The 23,140-nt window shown below is 41.7% G+C and overlaps 1 protein-coding gene across 3 annotated transcripts in view; it reads right to left on the reverse strand.

Annotated features, from left to right (window-relative positions):
• The window catches only part of naf1 (nuclear assembly factor 1 homolog (S. cerevisiae)), a 227,405-nt gene that overhangs the window by 89,167 nt on the left and 115,098 nt on the right, over positions 1-23,140 (reverse strand). For all 3 annotated transcript variants that reach the window (XM_063045031.1, XM_063045032.1, XM_063045033.1), the window contains exons 5-6: positions 15,770-15,852; positions 5,269-5,429 (exon numbers count right to left, since the gene is read on the reverse strand). In XM_063045031.1, the coding sequence (XP_062901101.1) occupies positions 5,269-5,429; positions 15,770-15,852 (244 nt within the window). The remainder of the gene's footprint in view (positions 1-5,268; positions 5,430-15,769; positions 15,853-23,140) is intronic.

Below are 23,140 nucleotides of genomic sequence, written 5' to 3' on the forward strand. Positions count from 1 at the left end.
AAAAGCTAATCGAGAGAACAGCTTGGATTCCTTTTGCTTGTTTGCTTCATTATGCTACTTAAATGGGACAGGAGACTGTTGCCGAACAGTTTCTAACTGGCGTCAGTCACTTGCAGTTGCGTGACCGTGTAGTATCTACTACACTTTGCTTAAAGCAAACTGTTTTTAAACAGTGTCAGTACGTGTGTTTGTGTTCAAAAAGCAGTGACTGTTTGTCACTGATAATTGGCAAGAAAAGCAATATGACAATTCAGAACTCCTTCACTCACTACACTTTCAAGCATTCAGGCTTAGAGATGCCAGAAGCAAAAATTACACAATTTCAATACTTCAACAAGTTAAGAACTATGAAGAATTTGAAGGTATTGACAATCGTCTTGAATGTTACAATGAAAATGAAGATTTGGAAGATGCAATTGTCGATAGTATTGTATGAAGGCAGTCCACTGCCTGCACTAGTTGTCTGTGCTGATTTTACTCATTTACAGTCAATCAAAAGAACAAGGCACCATATACTGGATGAATTTCTCCACTGATAATTACTAGAAGCCAATACACAGTTTTATTGTATATAGTAGCATTAGTAATGTTCTAATTTGCTGTATATTTCATTTAAATACATAATTAGTTACTCAGTTAAAAGGTAGTTTGTCTTTTTTATACCTTTTTAACTATTTCCATGAAACTTTGGCTAATTAGGGCAGCCACTTAACTGGGTCAAAATATACCGGTCTTTATAGGTTCCAATTAACAGGAGAATCCACTGTATAGAAATCTACAGCACATTACAGGCCCCTCAGCCGACGATGGTGTGCTAACCATGTAACCTACTCTAGAAGCTGCCTAGAATTTCCCTAGCGCATAGCCCTCTATTTTTCTAAGCTCCATGTACCTATGTATTTAAAATGGAAGTTGAAAAGCTCTTGATCGTAAGGGTAAAAAGGGTTCTGGGGCAAAGGCAAGAGAGGGAAAATAAATCAGTCATGATTGCAAAGTGGAGAGTCTCAATGGGTTAGATGGTCTAATTCCGCACCCATGTCTTTTTAAAAAAAATATTGAGATCAGAGTCAGAATTATTATCACTGGCACGTGTCGTGAAATTTGTTAACTTAGCAGCAACAGTTCAATGCAATACATAATATAGAAGGGAAAAAAAGTAAATCAATTACAGTATATTGAATAGATTAATCGTACAAAAATAGAAATAATATACAAATGTGAGGTAGTGTTCATGGGTTTAATGTCCATTTAAGAATCGCTGGGTGTGTGCCTTCAGGCTTCTGTACCTCCTACCTGATGGTAACAGTGAGAAAAGGGCATGCCCTGGGTGCTGGAAGTCTTTAATAATGGACGCTGCCTTTCTGAGACACTGCTCCTTGAAGATGTCCTGGGGACTTTGAAGGCTGGTACCCAAGATGGAGCTGACTAAATTTATGACCCTCTGCAGCTTCTTTCGGTCCCGTGCAGTGCCCAACCCCCATACCAGACAGTGATGCAGCCTGTCAGAATGCTCTCCGTGGTACATCTATAGAAGTTTTTTAACAACACAGAGTAGGCCCTTATGGCCCTTCGAGCTGCACCGCCCAGCAGTCCCCCGATTTAATCCTGGCTTAATCACGGGCCAAATTACAATGACCAATTAACCTACCAACCAGTACACCTTTGGACTGTGGGAGGAAACTGGAACACCCAGAGAAAACCCACACGGTCACAGGGAGAACATACCAACTCCTTACAAGCAGCAGCAGGAACTGAACCCATGTCACCTGTACTGTAAAGTGTTGTGCTGACCACTACACTACCGTGCTGCTCCGTCTTATGGAACATCAATGCTACAAAATGCGGAGCTGTCAGAGATGTCCAACACATTAGGTTTTGTCAATCACAGCTGAAAAACTGAGCCAATTTTGCAGATGGTTGATCTACAGAATTGGCCAGATATGAAATAGAAGAAAGCAAGTCCCTGCAGCAGTAGAATTTGACGAGTCCAAAAAGCCCACATGGAAAAGATATCACTGTACCTCATGCTGACAGTTATCTATCGTTAATAGTTACCGGGCTCTGCATTACCGGGCTCTGCATTCTCCATTGACATATACTCCATGAGCTGCTCCATGTTTCCAACAGCTCTGACAGTTCAGAGCTTGCAAATGTCGATTTCAAGCCCCCCCACACACACAACGTCTTATTTTAAGTACCCTCATTGAATCTATCAAACAAATGGCTTTAACAACAGCTTATCAACAGTGCAACATTGGCTCGCACGATTGGAGATACTCATCCCATCTAATCTAAACCTCTCCCCACCCTCTCTACAACCTGCAACTCATCATCCAGTGGCCTTTATAGAGGTGACTGGTGGAGAAGAGAAACCTGTGGATATACTGGATATGGATTTTTGGAAGGATTTCAGTAAGGTCCTGAACAGCGGGTTGTTCAATATGATTAGACCATGTGGAACAGGTGTGAAGTCATGACATCAATTGAGACTTGGCTACTGAACACAAAGCAAAGAGTGGAATGGGAAGAAACAGATTATTTTCAGGTTGGCAAGCTTTTTCTATTTGGGTACTACAGGGACAATTTTTTGAGCCCCAGCTTAATACAATCTATATAAATTATGCTGAGGGGATGAAATATCATTTTTTCCAAGTTTTCTGACATTATTAAACCAGGTGGGATAAATAGAGGAGCTTCATGGATACAGGGGAAAGTGATTGAGAATACACCAGATAGAATACAATGTAGAAAAACATAAGGCACTTCATTTTAGGGCATATAACAAAAAAAGTGAATTATTTCTGGTCGTCATCATTAAACAGTGACTGATTAGGGAATTTTAATGTTCAAAGGGCCCAGAATGTGTTTGTGTCCACAAGTCATTAAAGACCAACATGCAATATGCAGGAAATGATTCAGAGGGTAAATGGAATGTCGTCCTTTATCGTGAGAGGATTTGAATACAGGGTAAATAAGACTTATTGCAATTGCATAGGACATTGCAAGACTGCACCTATAGTATTATGTGCAGTTTTGGTTTCCTTATCTAAAAAAACGGATGTATCTTGGCTAGTGGGAATGTAACAAAGATTTACTTAACTGGTTCGGAGTACTGTGGGATTTCCATATGAGAAGAGATTAAGGAGCTGAAACTGCTTTTCCAGTTCAGAAGAATAAGAGAACAACTCATCAAAATGTACAAAATTAATTGTGTTTGCCAGGCTAAATGTGGTAAGGCTTTTTCCCCTGACCATCTAGGACCGGGGGCATAGTTTCAAAATATGAGGGTGGTTATGATAAGAGGAAATCTCTTCAGTCAGAGGCTGGTGAACTTTAAAGTTCTCTACCTGAAGCTCCCTAGATTCAGTGTCATTGTGTTCATTCAAAAACAGGTTGATGGATGACTTATTCTTACTCCTGGCCCTTATATTCTTAAGAAGAGTTTAAGGATATTTATCTCCAGTGACTTTTGCGCTGGAATTTTCAACTCAACAGTACTGACAATAACTCAATAGTTCAAGATAGAAACCTTCCTGAAAACTTCTCAGAGTCAGTAAGAGAAGGGGAGAACAAACACAGTAGTTGTTGGGGATGCCCATATCTCTCAAAATGGAACAAAGAAGCATTCACTAAACATCTAAACCATAGAAACCATAGAAACTACAGCACAGAAACAGGCCTTTTGGCCCTTCTTGGCTGTGCCGAACCATTTTCTGCCTAGTCCCACTGACCTGCACACGGACCATATCCCTCAATACACCTCCCATCCATGTATCTGTCCAATTTATTCTTAAATGTTAAAAAAGAACCCACATTTACCACATCATCTGGCAGCTCATTCCATACTCCCATCACTCTCTGTGTGAAGAAGCCCCCCCTAATGTTCCCTTTAAACTTTTCCCCCCTCACCCTTAACCCATGTCCTCTGGTTTTTTTCTCCCCTTGTCTCAGTGGAAAAAGCCTGCTTGCATTCACTCTATCTATACCCAACATAATTTTATATACCTCTATCAAATCTCCCCTCATTCTTCAATGCTCCAGGGAATAAAGTCCTAAACTATTCAACCTTTCTCTGTAACTGAGTTTCTCAAGTCCCGGCAACATCCTTGTAAACCTTCTCTGCACTCTTTCAACCTTATTTATATCCTTCCTGTAATTTGGTGACCAAAACTGAACACAATATTCCAGATTCGGCCTCACCAATGCCTCATAGAACCTCATCATAACATTCCAGCTCTTATACTCAATACTTTGATTAATAAAGGCCAATGTACCAAAAGCTCTCTTTACGACCCTATCTACTTGTGACGCTACTTTTAGGAAATTTTGTATCTGTATTCCCAGATCCCTCTGTTCTACTGCACTCCTCAGTGCCTTACCATTAACCCTGTATGTTCTACCTTGGTTTGTCCTTCCAACATGCAATACCTCACACTTGTCTGTATTAAACTCCATCTGCCATTTTTCAGCCCATTTTTCCAGCTGGTCCAAGTCCCTCTGCAGGCTCTGAAAACCTTCCTCACTGTCTACTACACCTCCAATCTTTGTATCATCAGCAAATTTGCTGATCCAATTTACCACATTATCATCCAGATCATTGATATAGATGACAAATAACAATGGACCCAGCACTGATCCCTGTGGCACACCACTAGTCACAGGCCTCCACTCAGAGAAGCAATTCTCTACCACCACTCTTGGGCTTCTTCCATTGAGCCAATGTCTAATCCAATTTACCACCTCTCCATGTATACCTATCTACTTTGAATCTCAAAGCTCATCAACAATACATTTATTCAGGTACTCAAAATTAGCCTTCCGACGTATAGTAATCAGTCTGGAAATCTGCTGAGAGAGAATGTATCAAAACATGCTGCAAGCAAAATAATGCTCAATCTAGAGTCAGTCAGAAGATAACCTTTAAATCAATGGAAATTTTTAGCATTGGATCATATGTTACTTCATCAAAGGTTATATAAACCTGGAAGAGGAATCCCATGCATAACTTTCAAATTGTCAGTAAAACAACTGGGTCACTTTTTTATTTTAAAAAGTTAACCTCTTTTTTCAATTTGTCCCATAAATATTGTAGAAACAATCTTGTCAGGTAAATAGCATTCTTCACCTTTAAGTAATTACAGCTGGACAACATCATCAAACACCTAGAAATATACAAAATGAACTGGAAAACAATACTGGAGGGTCAGCGGTATTTCCTGCTTTTACCAAATAAGTTCTGAATTGCAAAATGTTTGGTAATTAACTTACTGCTTCAGTTGCTCTGTGAAAATGTACTGCGTGAAGTCTTTCACCATGGGAGCAAAGTATAACAAGTCCTTCAGCTCAATCCCCTTTGCAACAATATCTTCGGCAGAATTGAATCGTAGAACATAGAACGGATGACAAACTGGACCAAACACTTCAAACACCTGTTAATTAAAAGAGACAAATGAAACAAGCGTGTTGTGTTCCTTACAATCGAAACAACAAGTACATGACTAGTGCTAGAGGGAATTATTCAAACAAAAGTTTGTGGGATTGTGGTGGATGAAACATGCAGAAAAATGCAATAGAATAGCTTCATTTCAAGATACTTTCCCAGCAAGAAAATCAATACACATTTTCATTTCATACCAACCAGTTAAAACACTGAAGTCTTCTTTTTCAAAGTACCAACATATGAATTAAAATTGAAATTGGCTACTTGGTCCTCCACCATTTAATATGATCATGTGATTATATTAGCATATTGCTGTCCAGCACAGTCACCTTTCACCCCTTACTTATCAGTACTCTATCCCTAGTTGAAAAATATGTAAAGACTGCATGCTTCAATCAATTTCTCTTCCTCTTCTAAATTCTTAATGAAAACAAGCTTAGCTGCCCAACTGTTTGAGAAATTTTACCCATTCTAAGTATTATTCCAATAAACCATCTGAGAATTGCTCACAATGTATTTACATTGTTTCTTAAACATGGTCTCACTGATGAAATAGAAGCATAATCACCCTTTTTTGCATAATTACTTGGCAGTAAGTTACTAATTACAATATCTTCACACTAGCTTTTTGTATATTACGCACAAGGATACCAAACCCCTCTGTATCTCAGAACTATGCAATCTCTCACCATTTAGAGAATATACATTTAAAATTTTTCCCTTTGCAAAGGAATATTCCCACATTATACACTGCTTGTCAGCTCTTTGCCCATTCACTCATCCTATGTGTCTCCCTTCATATTCTCCTTGTCCTCTTCACAAATATTTTACTTAAACTCATCTTACAGCAGACCTGCCAATGAGCCCATTTGTTTCTGCTCACAATGTTCAGGTGTCTAAAGTGGAAATAAGCTAGTGGATGTACCAGTCACTCATAAGAAAGCGCTGTCCCACCTGAAGTACAGCTGTCTGCCACGTAACTAATAAATCAATGAAGAACACGAGAACAAGAACACTAACAGCGACATCATAAACAACATTACTTAAAATGTGCTAGAAACTGACCTTTATGGCATTAAATGATTTAGACCAGGTCAAGACACATTTGTGATTGTTTCTTAGCCATATCCGGAATTAGCTGAGAGCCAGATCAGAAGCATTCATAAGACCATAAGACAAAGGAGCAGAAATCGGCCACTCGGCCCATCGAGTCTGCTCCGCCATTTTATCATAAGGTGATCCATTCTCCCATTTAGTCCCACTCCCCAGCCTTCTGACCATAACTTTTGATGCCCTGGCTACTCAGATACCTATCAATCTCTGCCTTAAATACACCCAATGGCTTGGCCTCCACTGCTGCCCGTGGCAACAAATTCCATAGATTCACCACCCTCTGACTAAAAAAATTTCTTGGCATTTCTGTTCTGAATGGGCACCCTTCAATCCTTAAGTCATGCCCTCTCGTACCAGACTCCCGCATCATGGGAAACAACTTTGCCACATCCACTCTGTCCATGCCTTTCAACATTCGAAATGTTTCTATGAGGTCTCCCCTCATTCTTCTAAACTCCAAGGAATACAGTCCAAGAGCAGACAAACGTTCCTCATATGTTAACCCTCTCATTCCCAGAATCATTCTAGTGAATCTTCTCTGTACCCTCTCCAACAGCAGCACATCCTTTCTTAAATAAGGAGACCAAAACTGCCCACAGTACTCCATGTGAGGTCTCACCAGTGCCTTATAGAGCCTCAGCATTACATCCCTGCTCCTATACTCTATTCCTCAAGAAATGAATGCCAACATTGCATTCGGCTTCTTCACTACTGACTCAACCTGTAGGTTAACTTTAAGGGTATCCTGTACGAGGACTCCCAAGTCCCGTTGCATCTCCAAACTTTGAATTCTTTCCCCATTTAAATGATAGTCTGCCCATTTATTTCTTCTGCCAAAGTGCATAACCATACACTTTCCAACATTGTACTTCATTTGCCACTTCTCTGCTCATTCTTCCAATCTATCCAAGTCTCTCTGCAGATTCTCCGTTTCCTCAGCACTACCGGCCCCTCCACCTATCTTCGTATCGTCAGCAAACTTAGCCACAAAGCCATCTATTCCATAATCCAAATCGTTGATGTACAATGTAAAAAGAAGCGGCCTCAACACGGACCCCTGTGGAACACCACTGGTAACCGGCAGCCAACCAGAATAGGATCCCTTTATTCCCACTCTGTTTCCTGCCAATCAGCCAATGCTCTATCCATGTATGTAACTTTCCCGTAATTCCATGGGCTCTTATCTTGTTAAGTAGCCTCATGTGTGGCACCTTGTCAAAGGCCTTCTGAAAATCCAAATATACAACATCCACTGCATCTCCCTTGTCTAGCCTACTGGTAATTTCCTCAAAAAATTGTAATAGGTTTGTCAGGCAGGATTTTCCTTTAAGGAATCCATGCTGAGTTCTGCCTATCTTGTCATATGCCTCCAGGTACTCTGTAACCTCATCCTTGACATTCGACTCCAACAACTTCCCAACCACAGATGTCAAGCTAACAGATCTAAAATTTCCTTTCTGCTTCCTTGCCCCCTTCTTAAATAGCGGAGTGACATTTGCAATCTTCCAGTCTTCCGGAACCATGCCAGAATCTATCGACTTTTGAAAGATCATCGCTAATGCCTCCGCAATCTCCACAGCTACTTCCTTCAGAACACGCGGGTGCATTCCATCTGGTCCAGGAGATTTATCTACCTTTAGACGATTCAGCTTCCTGAGTACTTTCTCTGTCATAATTGTGACTGCGTACACTTCTCTTCCCTGCCACCCTTGAGTGTCCGGTATACTGCTGATGTCTTCCTCAGTGAATACTGATGTAAAATACTCGTTCAGTTCCTCTGCCATCTCCTTATCTCCCATTACAATTTCTCCAGCATCATTTTCTATCCTGTCTTTTACTCTTTATATACTTTAAAAAGCTTTTAGTATCCTCTTTGATATTATTTGCTAGCTTCCTTTCACAGTTAATCTTTTCCCTCTTAATGACCTTCTTGGTTTCCTTTTGTAAGGTTTTAAAAACTTCCCAATCCTCTGTCTTCCCACTAATTTTTGCTTCCTTGTATGCCCTCTCCTTTGCTTTAACTTTGGCTTTGACTTCTCTTGTCAAACACGGTTGCATCCTTTTTCCACTCGAAAATTTCTTCTTTTTTGGAATATACCTGTCTTTCACCTTCCTCACTTCTCGCATAAACTCCAGCCACTGCTGCTCTGCCGTCTTTCCCGCCAGTGTCCCTTTCCCATCAACTCTGGCCAGTTCCTCTCTCATGCCACTGTAATTTCCTTTACTCTACTGAAATACCGACACATCAGATTTCGGCTTCTCTGTTTCAACTTTCACAGTGAACTCAATCATGTTATGATCACTGCCTCCTAAGGGTTCCTTTACCTCAATCTCTCTAATCACCTCCGGTTCATTACACAATACCCAATCCAGTACAGCCGATCCCCTAGTGGGCTCAACAACAAGCTGTTCTAAAAAGCCATCTCGCAGACATTCTACAAATTCTCTCTCTTGAGATCCAGTGCCGACCTGATTTTCCTAATCCACTTGCATGTTAAAATCCCCCACAATTATCATAACACTGCCCTTCTGACAAGCCTTTTCTATTTCCAGTTGTAATTTGTAGTCCACATCCTTGCAGCTGTTTGGAGACCTATAAATAACCGCCATCAGGGTCCTTTTACCCCTGCTATTTCTTAGCTCAATCCATAAAGATTCTGCACCTTCCGATCGTATATCACCTCTTTCTAATGATTTAATATCATTTTTTACCGATAAAGCCACGCCTCCCCCTCTGCCTACCTTCCTATCCTTCCGATACACCGTGTATCCTTGGACGTTCAGCTCCCAGAGACATGCATCCTTTAGCCAGGTCTCAGTGATGGCCACAATATCATACCTGCCAATCTGGAGCTGTACAACAAGATCATCCACCTTATTCCTTATGCTGCGGGCGTTTAAGTATAACACCTTAAGACCAGTATTTGATACTTTTCGGTTTGGTTTCACTGCAACTCATCCTAATGGCTACAAATTTGCTCCATCACCTGCCTGTCTTTCCTGACATCTTTACTGTTCACTATCTTAGATTTATTTCTGTTTTCCCCTTCCTCCGCTCTGTCATTCCGGTTCCCATCCCCCTGCCAAATTAGTTTAAACCCTTCCTAACAGCTCTACTAAACTTTCCCACCAGGATATTGGTCCCATTTGAGTTCAGGGGTAACCTGTCCTTTTTAAACAGGTCATACTTCCCCCAGAAGAGATCCCAATTATCCAAGAATCTGAAGCCCTGCCCCCTACACCAGTCCCTCAGCCACACATTCATCTGCCTGATCCGACGACTCTTGCCCTTGCTCGCACGTGGCACAGGTAGCAATCCCGAGATTACTAACCCGGAGGTCCTGCTTCTCAGCTTCCTTCCTAACTCCTGGAAATCTCTTTTCAGGACCTCCTCCTTTGTCCTATCTATGGCATTGGTACCAACATGTACCAAGACAACTGGCTGCTCACCCTCCCCCTTCAGAATATTCAGGACCCGATCCAAGACAACCCGTACCCTGGCACCTGGGAGGCAACACACCATGCAGTTATCTCTATCAGGCTCACAGAATCTCCTGTCCGTTTCCCTGACTATGGAATCCCCTACGACTACCGCATTTCTCTTCTCCCTCCTTCTCTCCTGCACAACAGCGTCAGGCTCAGTGCCAGAGACCCGGTCACCGCGGGCATCCCCTGTTAGATCATCCCCCTCAACAATATCCAGAACAAGATATTTGTTGCTGAGGGGGACAGCCACAGGTGTGCTCTCCACTATCCGGGCATTTCCCTTCCCTCTCTTGACAGTGACCCAGTTTTCTGACCCCTGTAGCCTAGGGATGACTACCTCCCTGTAGCTCCTGTCTATCACCTCTTCACTTTCCCTAATAAGCAGTAGGTCATCAAGCTGCAGCTCCAGACCCCTAACACGGTCTCTGAGGTGCTGCATCTCAGTGAACCTGGCGTAGATGTGTCCATCAGGGAGGCTGGAGGTCTCCCAGGATTCCCACATCTGACACCCTGAACAAAGTACTAACCCTGCAGGCATGCTACCTAATTCTACAGGAATGAAAGAGGAAAAATGAGTCTACTCACCCAGTTACCCCGCCAAACAAACAAACTTTTTAAACCATTAGCTAGTACCGTTAGCTGTGAAAGCCCTGCTGTTCCTGTCTGTCCAGGCCGATTAGCGAAGGGGCGGGGGGAGAGGAGAAAAAAAAAAGAGTTGGTGCTTCGCTCTCGCCTTTTCCCGTTTACCGCCGAAGCCCGTTGAAGCCAAAGCCCTACACTCTGCTCCCACTCACTCCACTGCCTGCTCCGACAGCTGCCTGCTGTATAGGGTGGTCTCCTTTTTAAACTCTCCGTGTGGTCCTGTTGACGTCACGCGCCTGCACAGTCTCGTCCTTCTTGCACTCGAAGAAGTTTTTTTAAAAAAACTGCCTTCCTTCAGAATTCAGCTCCCACTACGCTCTGTAGTCCCGATCAAGTCTGGAGATCAAGAATGCAATGAGAGGTGCAGGTATGATCTCCTGAAAGCCATCCCCTGGGCAAAGTGGAGATTCCAGACTCGACTGGAATCATCGCGGGATGCCCGAAAGCTGTGGCAGGGTTTGAAAACCATAACAAAGTTAAATCTTACAACATAGGGGACAGCAGAGCTTCACTTCCAGATGAGCTCAATGCTTTCTATGCTAGCTTTGATCACCAGAACAGGGAGGAACTATTGCACACCTCAATGTCTCTCGATGATACTTTGGTCTCAGTATCAGAAGGTGACGTGCCACCTGCCTTCAAGAGAGTGAATCCCAGGAAACCATCTGGTCCAGACAGAGCAACACACATCAAAGTTGCTGGTGAACGCAACAGGCCGGGCAGCATCTCTAGGAAGAGGTACAGTCGACATTTCAGGTCGAGACTCTTCGTCAGGACTAACTGAAGGAAGAGTTAGTAAGAGATTTGAAAGTGGGAGGGGGAGGGGGAGATCCAAAATGATAGGAGAAGACAGGAGGGGGAGGGATGGAGCCAAGAGCTGGACAGGTGATTGGCAAAGGGGATATGAGAGGATCATGGGACAGGAGGTCCGGGGAGAAAGACGGGGGGGGCGGGGGGGGAAACCAGAGGATGGGCAAGGGGTATAGTCAGAGGGACAGGGAGAAAAAGGAGAGTGAGAGAAAGAATGTGTGTACAAAAATAAATAACGGATGGGGTACGAGGGGGAGGTGGGGCATTAGCGGAAGTTAGAGAAGTCGATGTTCATGCCATCAGTCCAGACAGAGTATCTGGCTGAGTACTGAAGACCTGTGCTGACCAAATGGTCGGTGTATTCACAGATATCTTCAACCCCTCGCTCCAGAGGTGTGTGGTACCGACCATTTCAAGCAGGCTTTAACTGTACTGGTAACCAATGTCTAAATGACATTCACCCAGTGGCATTTACATCCACAGTGATCAAATGTTCTGAGATGCTGGTGTTGAAGTATATCAGCCCCTGTCTGAGAGGTAACTTGAATCCGCTCCAATTTGCCTAATCATTGGCTCTTCACACAACCCTGGAGCATCTGGACAGCAAAGATGCATACATCAGGATGTTCTTTATCGACTACAACTCGACATTTAACACCATCATCGCCTCTAAGCTAATCAGTAAGTTTCACGACTTGGGTCTCTATACCCCCACATGCAACTGGATCCTGGATTTCCTCACTCATAAATCACATTCAGTTTCGACTGGCAAAAACACCTCCTCCACAATCTCCATCAGCAAAGGAGCTTTGCAGGGATCTGTACTTAGACCCTGCTCTACGCGCTTTACAACTGTGACTGTGTGGCTCAGAACAGCCCCAACACCATATACTAGTTTGCTGATGACACCAGTGTTGTGGGTTGTATCAAACGTGGTGATAAATCAGCATACAGGAGGGAGATTGAAAATTTGGCTGAGTGGTGTAATAACAACCTCTCACTCAATGTCAATAAGACCAAGTAACTGATTGCAGACCAGTAGAGGGAAACCAGAGGTCCATGAACCAGTAATCATCTGAGGATCAGAGGTGGAGAGGGTCAGTAATTCTAAATTCCTGGGCATCAGTATCCCAGAGGACCTGTCCTGGACCCATCATATACTGTAAATCTAATCATGAAAAAAGCACGGCAGTGCGTCTACTTCCTCAGGACTCTGCAGAGATTTGGCATGTCATCATAAACCTCAGCAATCTTCTATAGGCTTGTGGTGGAAAGTGTGCTGACTGGCTGCATTGTGGCCTGGTATGCGAACACCAATGTCTCTGAGCAAAAAATCCTACAAAAGGTAGTTGATTCGGCCCAGCACATCACGGGTAAAACCCTCCCAACCATTGAACACATCTACATGAAAGATTGCTGTAGAAAAGCAGCATCCATCATCAAAGATCCTCACCACCCAGGCCACGCTCTTTTCTTGCTGCTGCCATCAGGTAGAAGGTAATGGAGCCTCAGGACTAGCATCACCAGGTTCGAGATGAGTTACTACCCCTCAACCATCAGGCTCTTGAACAAAATGGGATAACTACACTCATTTCAGGACTCTTTTATAATGTTATTGCATGCTTGTACAGTTTGTTTACAGTTCCTGATGTTTACTGTTACTGTTCTATAGATTTGCTAAGTATGCCCACATAAAAAGAACCTCAGGGTTGTATATGGTGACATGTATGTACTCTGATAATAAATTTTACTTTGAACTTTGAAATGACATCAATAAGTGAATTTGACTAGGAAATTCCCGTAAATGGGTATCATTCTTTAATCTATCTTAATTGTCCAATTTCAGGTAAGGAGTCACGCAATTTCCACAAAATTAACCAATAGCTGCATTCATTGGAAGAAAGTACTGAAAATTCTTCTTTCATCTATCTCATTTCCATTCTAATTACCATTGCTTATCCACTTTAAACAGGCTTGTTTATTTATTGCAGGATAATAAATTGAGTATCTTTGTATTGAATAATATAGTTCACATAGAAGTATTATTTACAGTTCAAGAAATAGAAATGATTTGTAGCAGTAACCAACTTCCAAGACTTTGTTAATCTTATGTTTTTTTGAATGGAAATGTTCAGTATTGGTCTTGCGACACAATGATTTTAACAGGTAAAGAAAATTCCCTGGGCTAGGCATTGAGATGTGCTGCTTTCTGAATAAAGTTATGCACCAAGAGGTAATAAGTGACAAACTTAACAGATATGCTGACTTGACTTGCAACTGAAGGCACCAAGAGATTCATAGCAACATTTTACAGTAGATTATTTCATGCACATTCCCTGCCTAGCAGCTTTAAGCTGCCACAGAAAGAGATATAGAAATTGACATAAAAGAATTCAGGATTCCTGGCAAAGAATAGTACTGATCACTATGCTCACAAATCATTAAAGAATACATTATATTCCTCAGTGACTCTTTCAAAAACACACAAAACTATGGACGGTAAAAGATAATCCGAATCATTGAGCCCAGCCACAACAAATCTGGAACTCCATTATTTGAGCACATAACCTAAAAAAAGGGGGATAGGGAAAATCACACTAAAAAAACTATAGAGCATTTCAAAAGAAAGGGCCCCATAGTAGCACAGTGATTGGGGTGGCACTATTACAACTCGGAGTGTCGGAGTTCAGAATTCAATTCCAGCGTTCTCTGTACGGAGTATATACATCCTTCCATGGAATGCGTGGGTTTCCTCCGAGTGCTCTGGTTTCCTCCCACAGCCCAAAGGTGTACTGGTTAGTAGGTTAATTAGTCATTGTAAGGTAGCCAGGGTTAAATTGATGGGTTACTGGTGATCTGGCCCAAAGCGCCAGAAGTGCCTATTCTGCACCGTATCTCAAAATAAACAAACAACCAAGTAAGTATGTGTGTGTCTGTATTGCTCGGACTTCCAGCATCTGCAGATTTTCTCTTGTTTATAATTGATTAGCAAAATCATTCTCAGGTGTTTTATCATCTCCTGCACTGAAATGGCAATATTAGCCTCCACACTAAATTCAAAATACCACCTGCATTCTGACTTCTGCAAATACACCCACGTTAGCTACATATCGATATCTACTCCAGAAAGGAAAAACCCTTAACATCTGCCACATTTCTCACGATTCACACAGAGCATCCTATCCCTTTGTGTCAATTACTTCAATTTATTCCAACATTTACATTTCTATAGAGCAAAGAAAAAACATTTCTCAACACCTACTGTGGCAGCCAGATATTTTAAAGAATCAAATTAACAGGGCACCTTTGAAGTGGTACTATATTGCATATAAAATGGAATTGATGCTAAGTGGTATTCCTTGTACACTTTTGTACAAGAACACAGAGATTTTTTTGGTTTTGCACCAAATTATCTTTGCTATACATCCTGGTAGCTGAGTGTGTTATTATTGTCTTCACTGAATGCCGGATCTCGTATCATTGAATTCAATACTCAATAAGCATCTGATTCACATTTATCCCTTAAATAGTATACTGTACAACATATAGTTCATAGTGACTATAAGCTTTACAGAAATTAATTACACCTCATTGGACACAATGATGAATCTCACTTATTCCAACATTTTCAATAACAAAAAAGGGTTTCAACAGTTCATTGTATACTGCATCTAACATTACCATTACACATCCAGTGCCTTATTTTTATTGCCACTCAAGTATCTACTTCCCTCTATTCTACCAATGGCCCTAATCCACTTTGCTATATTAAGCAGCAATTGAGGAACTATACCCACCTCTGACCGTGCTGTAGTCAACACTTACCTTCATTATTGCTGACAATTCTCAACTATCTAACAATATTGAATAATGACTAGTATCATCACTTAATCAGCTGCATTCAGCATAAAATACGAGTAGAAAATAAACAGTACATTATAACCCTCATTTTACCATACTCAGTTCAGCAATGAATGAATGATGGCAGCCCAGAATCCAACCTTTCAAGTCACCAAGATAAGTAGTGTTTTAAAACCTTTGTTCTGGCAGTGCTGCCTTAACCAAGGCAAAGAAAAAAAAACATTGATCAGCAACAATCATCCTTGAATTTCAATTAAGCAATAGGTGACCGCAGCTTCTACTTCTGACAAGTTCAATGTGAGAATCTTTTCCTCAGCAAAATTTAAGGAATTGTATAATTGCAACATTAGAAAATCCAGAAACAGTTTCACAAATTGCTATGCCTTATCAAATGTTAATTATTCTTATGTAAATTACCTGCCCAACTGAATTCCTGTTCTTTCTGAAAAGGATAGTTTCTTCATTCACTGGTGGCATATCCTTCAGTGATTCCACAATTACTGCAAATGAAAAGACACATCCAGGAACAACATTAAAATTTTCACATACAAAATAAATTCCATATTACAATGCACTTGGAAGCAAAACACACTTGAAAATTTCAACGTATAGAAGCTTTTTTTAATCTGATTTTTTATTATAAATAAAATCTGAAATCTGAACAGATCAAGTTTGTTTCTCTCTGCAAAGATTGTGCCTGACCTAAGTATTTTTAGGAAGTTCTGTTTTTATTTCCAGGTTTCTGCTCGAAAATTTGACTGCGGCACCAATAAAATCAGCAAATGGCTCAGTAAGAACCTTAGTACTATATGTATCCCATAATTCACTAGTATCAGTGTGTTCAAGATATTAGGCAGTGGCATCAGTGGGATGGAACCTTCATTCCACAAGGTTCATTTGATACATTCTGTTCACACATTCCAAAAGTTAAAATTAGATCAGTAAATGGATTGGATTTTATCAACAGTGGTTTTGATCTTATGTAATTGAAATAATCAAGGCATGCATTGCTCTAGTTTGATGGTGGTTTTAATAGTTTGGTATGTAATTACTGAAGGAAAAATTAATTCTAAGAATTAGACACAAGGCAAAAATCTTGCCACGATATACAACAAATATTGTCCCAATATTGAGATAATTCAGCATGTAGCATAATACCAAAGAAGTAAAGTTCAGAAGTCTTAGCAAAATTTTAACAATTGTACAAATTTCATTCAATATACCTTTTAACAGTAGTTCAACCATTAATTTTAATGGTCCTGAAGAAAAGAAGATGGGTGAGGGAAAAGTATTCAATAGTAACATATGACCTAAATCAACCTTTACAAACCAATAGCATATCCAGTATCCCTGCCTTGATTTCAGCAAGAATATCTGCACCTAATCAATAGCCATCAACATCTTTTCATTAATTTTAAAACTCCCTTGCTTTAATAGTGCTTTGGGTGATGGCAGCTGCTCCAGATTTAGACAAAACTCTTTCAGAATCAACCCAGGGATCATTTTGTGGAAACAGCAATGATGGAAAGTCACTCTTGGGTAAATAGATTTGTGCAACTTTCTTCATCAATGCTACTGCTGATGTAGCTAGGCCGCCAACATGGAGACTTGGACACAATGGATTGACTTGAGAATATGAATCAACAACAAAAATGCAACCAGTTACAAAAGTATATACCGAGCTATTTGATTGTACTGAAATCCTAACCACTCTATAAACATCCTTCTAAGAAAGAATTCTACTGCTTTAACTAGTCTGCCCTACGTGTTACTCCTGGTGTTCCCCAATGAGTAAGTCTTATTTGGTCTCTTAACTACTATAAGCTATCCTGCAGATAGCAGCAACAAATAACCACCTTAAAGACAACTGTGAACAGCAATAATGTCAGCCTTGCTGAGAACACAGTTTCTGTAACCAAGTCGTCAACCTCAACTTGTTTTAAAAAAATATATAAATAGCAATCTGTGTGAAATGTTTATGACACGTGGGCCAACACAGCAGACTACTTGATTTAACTCGATAAAAACAAAAGCAAATTTTGGCATTCAATTCCTTGATATTCTCTTTGAAATATTTTCCAGTTACACTACAACTCCTGGTTTCTTTTCAACTTCAGGTCTAGACATGATTCTTTCAATTTTTAATCCCAAGTATTTTTTATTGTTTGCCTCTATCTATTGCTTTTCATTCAGATTTTCTTCATTTTTTAAAATATTGCTGTATAATTTCATTTTGTTGTGAAGAAACTTTTTATTTATTGTCTAAATGATAAGATGGCATGAAAAAATACAATGTGCCAGATATTATTGAAATAATGTATTTTTGTGCCTATTCAAAGGAAGCAGTGCAGGATTGAATAAACAAAGCACAGTGATACTTCTGGGATGAGTCTGTCACTCATTGAAACACCATCAGAATAAAGATTTCAAAACTATTAAGTAAAAAGGAGAGTGAAAGTCCACATTTGTGCATTCTAAATAAAACATGTTTAAAAGAAAGAAAAAGAATTCAACCCTATAGAAGTGATTTATTTTAATGAATGACATTTGCATTGAAGTATTAATCTTCAATAAAACACCCTCTTATTTATGTTGCATTACTGACCCAGACTGCTATGTTGGCTGGAGTCAGAATTTCATGCTTTGGCTTTTGGTTGGGTCACCCATGACAAACAGGTCAAAGGGTACAGGCTAGACTAAGAGCGGTCCACCAGTCCTCCAGGTATGGGGGCTCAGCTCAGGGCTAATAGCCCTGACTGGTAAAACAAATGTGTTACAGGAACAGAAATGAAGAATCCTTCTACATCTGAGTGCGACGGTATGACTAAATCTCCCCCAGGGACTTGCATAGCTGACAAGAGTGAAAAATGAAAGGAAGCTATTGTCACGACGAAGGAAGCCCTGAACACCACCAGAAACGGACCTTCATTACTGCCCCAAATACCAGCGGCGTAACATGAAGTACGACTCTATTTTGAAAGCAGACAGAATGGCAAGATAACTGTGAGGGATACCCATGAGCTTAAGTAAATGAAATCAGGATGGTGCTAAGTGCAAGAATAATGTGCCATTCCTGCAGATGTCCATGCATCTCTGTATACACGTCACCGAAGATCTCACCTGGACTGTACAGACCAGCTGTGTGGCAAAAAAAAGCACAACAGCATCTCTTTCACCTCAGGCGACCGAAGAAGTTCGGCATGAGCCACCAAATCCTCAAGACCTTCTACAGGGGTACCATTGAGAGCATCCTGATTGGCTGTATCACCGCCTGGTACGGACAGCCCAGCACATCTGTGAATGTGAACTTCCCTCCACTGAGGACGTTTACAGCAGTAGGTGTGTAAAGAAGGCCTGGAAGATCATCGGGGACACCAGTCACCCCAACTATAAACTGTTAACAGCTACTTTCATCTGGCAAGCGGTACCACAGCATTAAAGACAGGACCAACAGGCTACGGGACAGCTTCGTTCTACAAGCCATTAGAATTTTAAATTCACATGTCTGTACATTGCGAAGATGTTTACTCCTACACGTTGTGAGATGGATGTAAGATTTAAATAAATTCAAATGCCATGCTTGCCCTATGAGTTCACACTGCACTGGACAAATAAAAGCAAATCGCAGCCCATCTATTAGACAAGTAATAAGACTTCAAGCCCAGTATCATGCTGAAAATGCAACTATTCAACTGGGTGCACTGTACTCAAACTGCTCCTGATAGATCTGTAATGGTTTGCAAATACATAAGAGTAGTATTTAAATTTCTGTTATATGTCAGTGCTCATTACCATCTGAAAGATAAAGTAAAATGTAACGACTATAAATAAGTAACAGCTGACATATGGCAGTGCAGATAATGTACCTAGGGGCCTAAATGTCCTTGTCATTGAAAAGCAACATGGAGGTGCAGCAAGCAATTAAGGTGGCAATTGTATGTTGTTTCTATTACAAGAGGATTGAATAAAGGAGTGCCACTGTCTTACTGCAATTATACAGGGCTTCTTGTGACGAAAGATCAAAAAAGATATATTTATCAGAGTGCAGAAAGCATTCACAAGACTGGATACGGGGATGGAAAGTTTGCTGTAATGATTGAGAATACTAGGCCTATAATCATAGAGTTATAGAAAAGTACAGCACGGAAACAGGCCTTTTGCCCCATCTAGTCCATACCAAACTATGTTCTCCACATTTTAGAAGAGATCTCATTGAAACTTTCTTTCAAAGAACAAGAACGTATCTCTTAGAACAATTGATAACCAAGGGCAAAAAGATCTTTTTTCCCCCAAAGAGGTTTACAACCAGAATAAGGGGTATGATTTTTAAGAATAAGATTTGAAGTAATATCCTCATGCATGGAGTGCTGATACTTTGGTTCTTTCAACCCCTGAGAGCCGTGGGAGACTTTGTTCAAGAGAGACTAATTGATTTTCGGTTATTAAAAAATACCACCAACAAGGATAATGCAGGAAAATGGGGTATCAGATACAAGATTCAGTCATGACCTTGGTGAATGGTAAAACAGCCAAACTGATTACTTTTTTTCCTGCCTGTCCTGGCCGACCTATTGTCTCAGCTTGCTCCTGCCCCACCGAACTCGTTTCTGCATACCTCGACACGGTTTTATCACCCCTTGTTCAATCCCTTCCGACCTATGTTCGTGACACTTCTCACGCTCTTAAACTTTTCGATGATTTTAAGTTCCCTGGCCCCCACCGCTTTATTTTCACCATGGATGTCCAGTCCCTATATACTTCCATCCCCCATCAGGATGGTCTCAAAGCTCTATGCTTCTTTTTGGATTCCAGACCTAATCAGTTCCCCTCTACCACCACTCTGCTCCGTCTAGCGGAATTAGTCCTTACTCTTAATAATTTCTCCTTTGGCTCCTCCCACTTCCTCCAAACTAAAAGTGTAGCTATGGGCACCCGTATGGGTCCTAGCTATGCCTGCCTTTTTGTTGGCTTTGGGGAACAATCTATGTTCCATGCCTATTCTGGTATCTGTCCCCCACTTTTCCTTCGCTACATCGACGACTGCATTGGCGCTGCTTCCTGCACGCATGCAGAACTCGTTGACTTTATTACCTTTGCCTCCAACTTTCACCCTGCCCTCAAGTTTACCGGGTCCATTTCCGACACCTTCCTCCCCTTTCTAGATCTTTCTGTCTGTCTCTGGAGACAGCTTATCCACTAATGTCCACTATAAGCCTACTGACTCTCACAGCTATCTGGACTATTCCTCTTCTCACCCTGTCTCTTGCAAAAATGCCATCCCCTTCTCGCAATTCCTCCGTCTCCGCCGCATCTGCTCTCAGGATGAGGCTTTTCATTCTAGGACGAGGGAGATGTCTTCCTTTTTTAAAGAAAGGGGCTTCCCTTCCTCCACCATCAACTCTGCTCTTAAACACATCTCCCCCATTTCACGTACATCTGCTCTCACTCCATCCTCCCGCCACCCCACTAGGAATAGGGTTCCCCTGGTCCTCACCTACCACCCCACCAGCCTCCGGGTCCAACATATTATTCTCCGTAACTTCCGCCACCTCCAACGGGATCCCACCACTAAGCACATCTTTCCCTACCCCCCTCTCTCTGCATTCCGCAGGGATCGCTCCCTACGCAACTCCCTTGTCCATTCGTCCCCCCCCATCCCTCCCCACTGATCTCCCTCCTGGCACTTATCCGTGTAAGCGGAACAAGTGCTACACTGCCCTTACACTTCCTCCCTTACCACCATTCAGGGCCCCAAACAGTCCTTCCAGGTGAGGCAACACTTCACCTGTGAGTCGACTGGGGTGATATACTGCATCCGGTGCTCCCGATGTGGTCTTTTATATTTTGGCGAGACCCGACGCAGACTGGGAGACCGCTTTGCTGAACATCTACGCTCTGTCCGCCAGAGAAAGCAGGATCTCCCAGTGGCCACACATTTTAATTCCACATCCCATTCCCATTCTGACATGTCTATCCACGGCCTCCTCTACTGTAAAGATGAAGCCACACTCATGTTGGAGGAACAACACCTTATATTCCGTCTGGGTAGCCTCCAACCTGATGGCATGAACATTGACTTCTCTAACTTCCGCTAAGGCCCCACCTCCCCCTCGTACCCCATCTGTTACTTATTTTTATGCACACATTCTTTCTCTCACTCTCCTTTTTCTCCCTCTGTCCCTCTGATTATACCTCTTGCCCATCCTCTGGGTCCCCCCCACCCTCCTTGTCTTTCTTCCCGGACCTCCTGTCCCATGATCCTCTCGTATCCCCTTTTGCCTATCACCTGCCCAGCTCTTGGCTCTATCCCTCCCCCTCCTGTCTTCTCCTATCATTTTGGATCTCCCCCTCCAACTTTCAAATCCCTTACTCACTCTTCCTTCAGTTAATCCCGACGAAGGCTCTCGGCCTGAAACGTCGACTGCACCTCTTCCTACAGATGCTGCCTGGCCTGCTGCGTTCACCAGCAACTTTGATGTGTGTTGCTTTAATTTACAGCATCTGCAGAATTCCTGTTGTTTACTTTTTTTCCTGTTTCTGTTGTTTTTTTACAATCATGTGTTATCTAATATATACCAGACCTTACAGGTGTTGGTTAATTAAGTGTACCAGTTAATCAAGAATTTATCAACTTGCTCACTACCTCAGTACTCCTTTCTGTTGGCCTTGTCATGGATAACAGGTATTTGTTCAATTTTTTTTTAAAGTAAGTTACTTTCCATCTACCCTCTACTATTACCCTCTGGACACCTGTGAATTAAGAAGTAGCTGATAATGCAGTTGATAAGGTGCACCTATACTCTCAGAAAGCAACGTGGCCCTAGTCATAAATGGAAGCATTTTATTGCCACCAAGAAATGCATGAACAGCAACACACCATTTAACTGAATGAATTCAAACTCAAGGTCCTTCTGTGCTGTTTAATACATTAGACCAGGGTTTCACAACCAGGATTCTGCGAAACCCTAGGGTACCATGAGAGGTCGCTAGGGTTTCCACAAGAAATCGTAATTCAAAAAAATAAACATCGTTTTTTGAGCTGAGTACAACGTGAGCACTCGCAGTGGAGGGCAGTGACCAAGCAGCCCCGTTAGCAATCTCAGCCCAGTATGGCAGTGCACAACAGGACCGTGTTTATTCCCAGTTCTTGACACGAGGTAGGCGAGGCCATTGATAATTGGTGAGCACTGTATTGCACAGAGGGCAGGACGGTTGGCTAATAATTAGTGAGAACTGTATTGCACAGAGGGGATGACAGTAGGCTGATGAGGAGCGCAGTATTGCTCGGAGGGGAGGATAGTAGACTGATGGGGAGCATGAAGGGCTCTTTCCGAGTATTGAATGGACTCAGCTAACTTGGGCTGTGATGTCAACCTTTCCCTCCTGAATTACCTCCCCCAACTTCCCCTTATGTGCCACCAACTGACTCATGGCAGCAAACAAACTTTACTGGTATAGTTGAAAATTGGAAGGAAACTTTCATTCTAAAGAAGAATTTTTACACCATGTGACTCAGCTGCCGGCCTGCCACTTTCCAGTTGCTGTAAACATTCCAAGAGGCGGATTGTGTAGGTTAGAAGTGAATTGTATTGTGAAGTTTTCATTTTTTTACTGTTTTCTCTGTTTAGTTATTTATTATGCATTAACAATCAAGAATTACAACCTTCTAAGTCATTTCACTGCACTAGTGCAACAACAGACACAAAATATGTTGTCTTTACAATGAAAGTTACATATCAGTGTGTTTACATGGACTGGTGTTCCAAGCTATCCTATTCCATTGTGCCT

The sequence above is a fragment of the Mobula hypostoma genome, chromosome 4, assembly GCF_963921235.1.
Source record: "Mobula hypostoma chromosome 4, sMobHyp1.1, whole genome shotgun sequence".
Lineage (NCBI taxonomy): Eukaryota > Metazoa > Chordata > Chondrichthyes > Myliobatiformes > Myliobatidae > Mobula > Mobula hypostoma.